This window comes from Gavialis gangeticus, unplaced genomic scaffold (genome assembly GCF_001723915.1).
Source record: "Gavialis gangeticus isolate Ggan-Ray unplaced genomic scaffold, GavGan_comp1, whole genome shotgun sequence".
In the NCBI taxonomy this organism is placed as follows: domain Eukaryota; kingdom Metazoa; phylum Chordata; order Crocodylia; family Gavialidae; genus Gavialis; species Gavialis gangeticus.
The window spans coordinates 54,841,239-54,841,471 of record NW_017729031.1 but is presented as its reverse complement, the minus strand read 5'-3'; the positions used below and the strand labels follow the sequence as shown (position 1 = coordinate 54,841,471).

The following is a 233-nucleotide window of genomic DNA, read 5'->3' as shown; positions in this document are numbered from 1 at the left end:
CGGCCGGCGCCGCCCGGCGGACTCGCCCGCCCGGCCCCCGCCCCCGCCCCGCGGGCACCTCTTGTTGTCCAGGGACACCGCGGTCCACTTGTCCTCTAGGATCCTAAATTCAGGGCAGCCTTCCGTGATGATGGGCTCTGCGACAGGGAGAAGGGGGTGCACGTGGGTTACTGCCCCGCTCCCGGCCCCGGGGCCCGAGCGCCCTCCTGCCCCGCTGTCGGTGCCGCGCCCGG

The 233-nt window shown here is 75.1% G+C and overlaps 1 protein-coding gene across 1 annotated transcript in view; it reads right to left on the bottom strand.

Moving 5' to 3' along the window:
* METAP1D (methionyl aminopeptidase type 1D, mitochondrial) overlaps nt 1-233 on the bottom strand; it is a 77,442-nt gene that overhangs the window by 5,676 nt on the left and 71,533 nt on the right. The window contains exon 9 of the mRNA XM_019522851.1: nt 27-137. Within this exon, the coding sequence (XP_019378396.1) occupies nt 27-137 (111 nt within the window). The remainder of the gene's footprint in view (nt 1-26; nt 138-233) is intronic.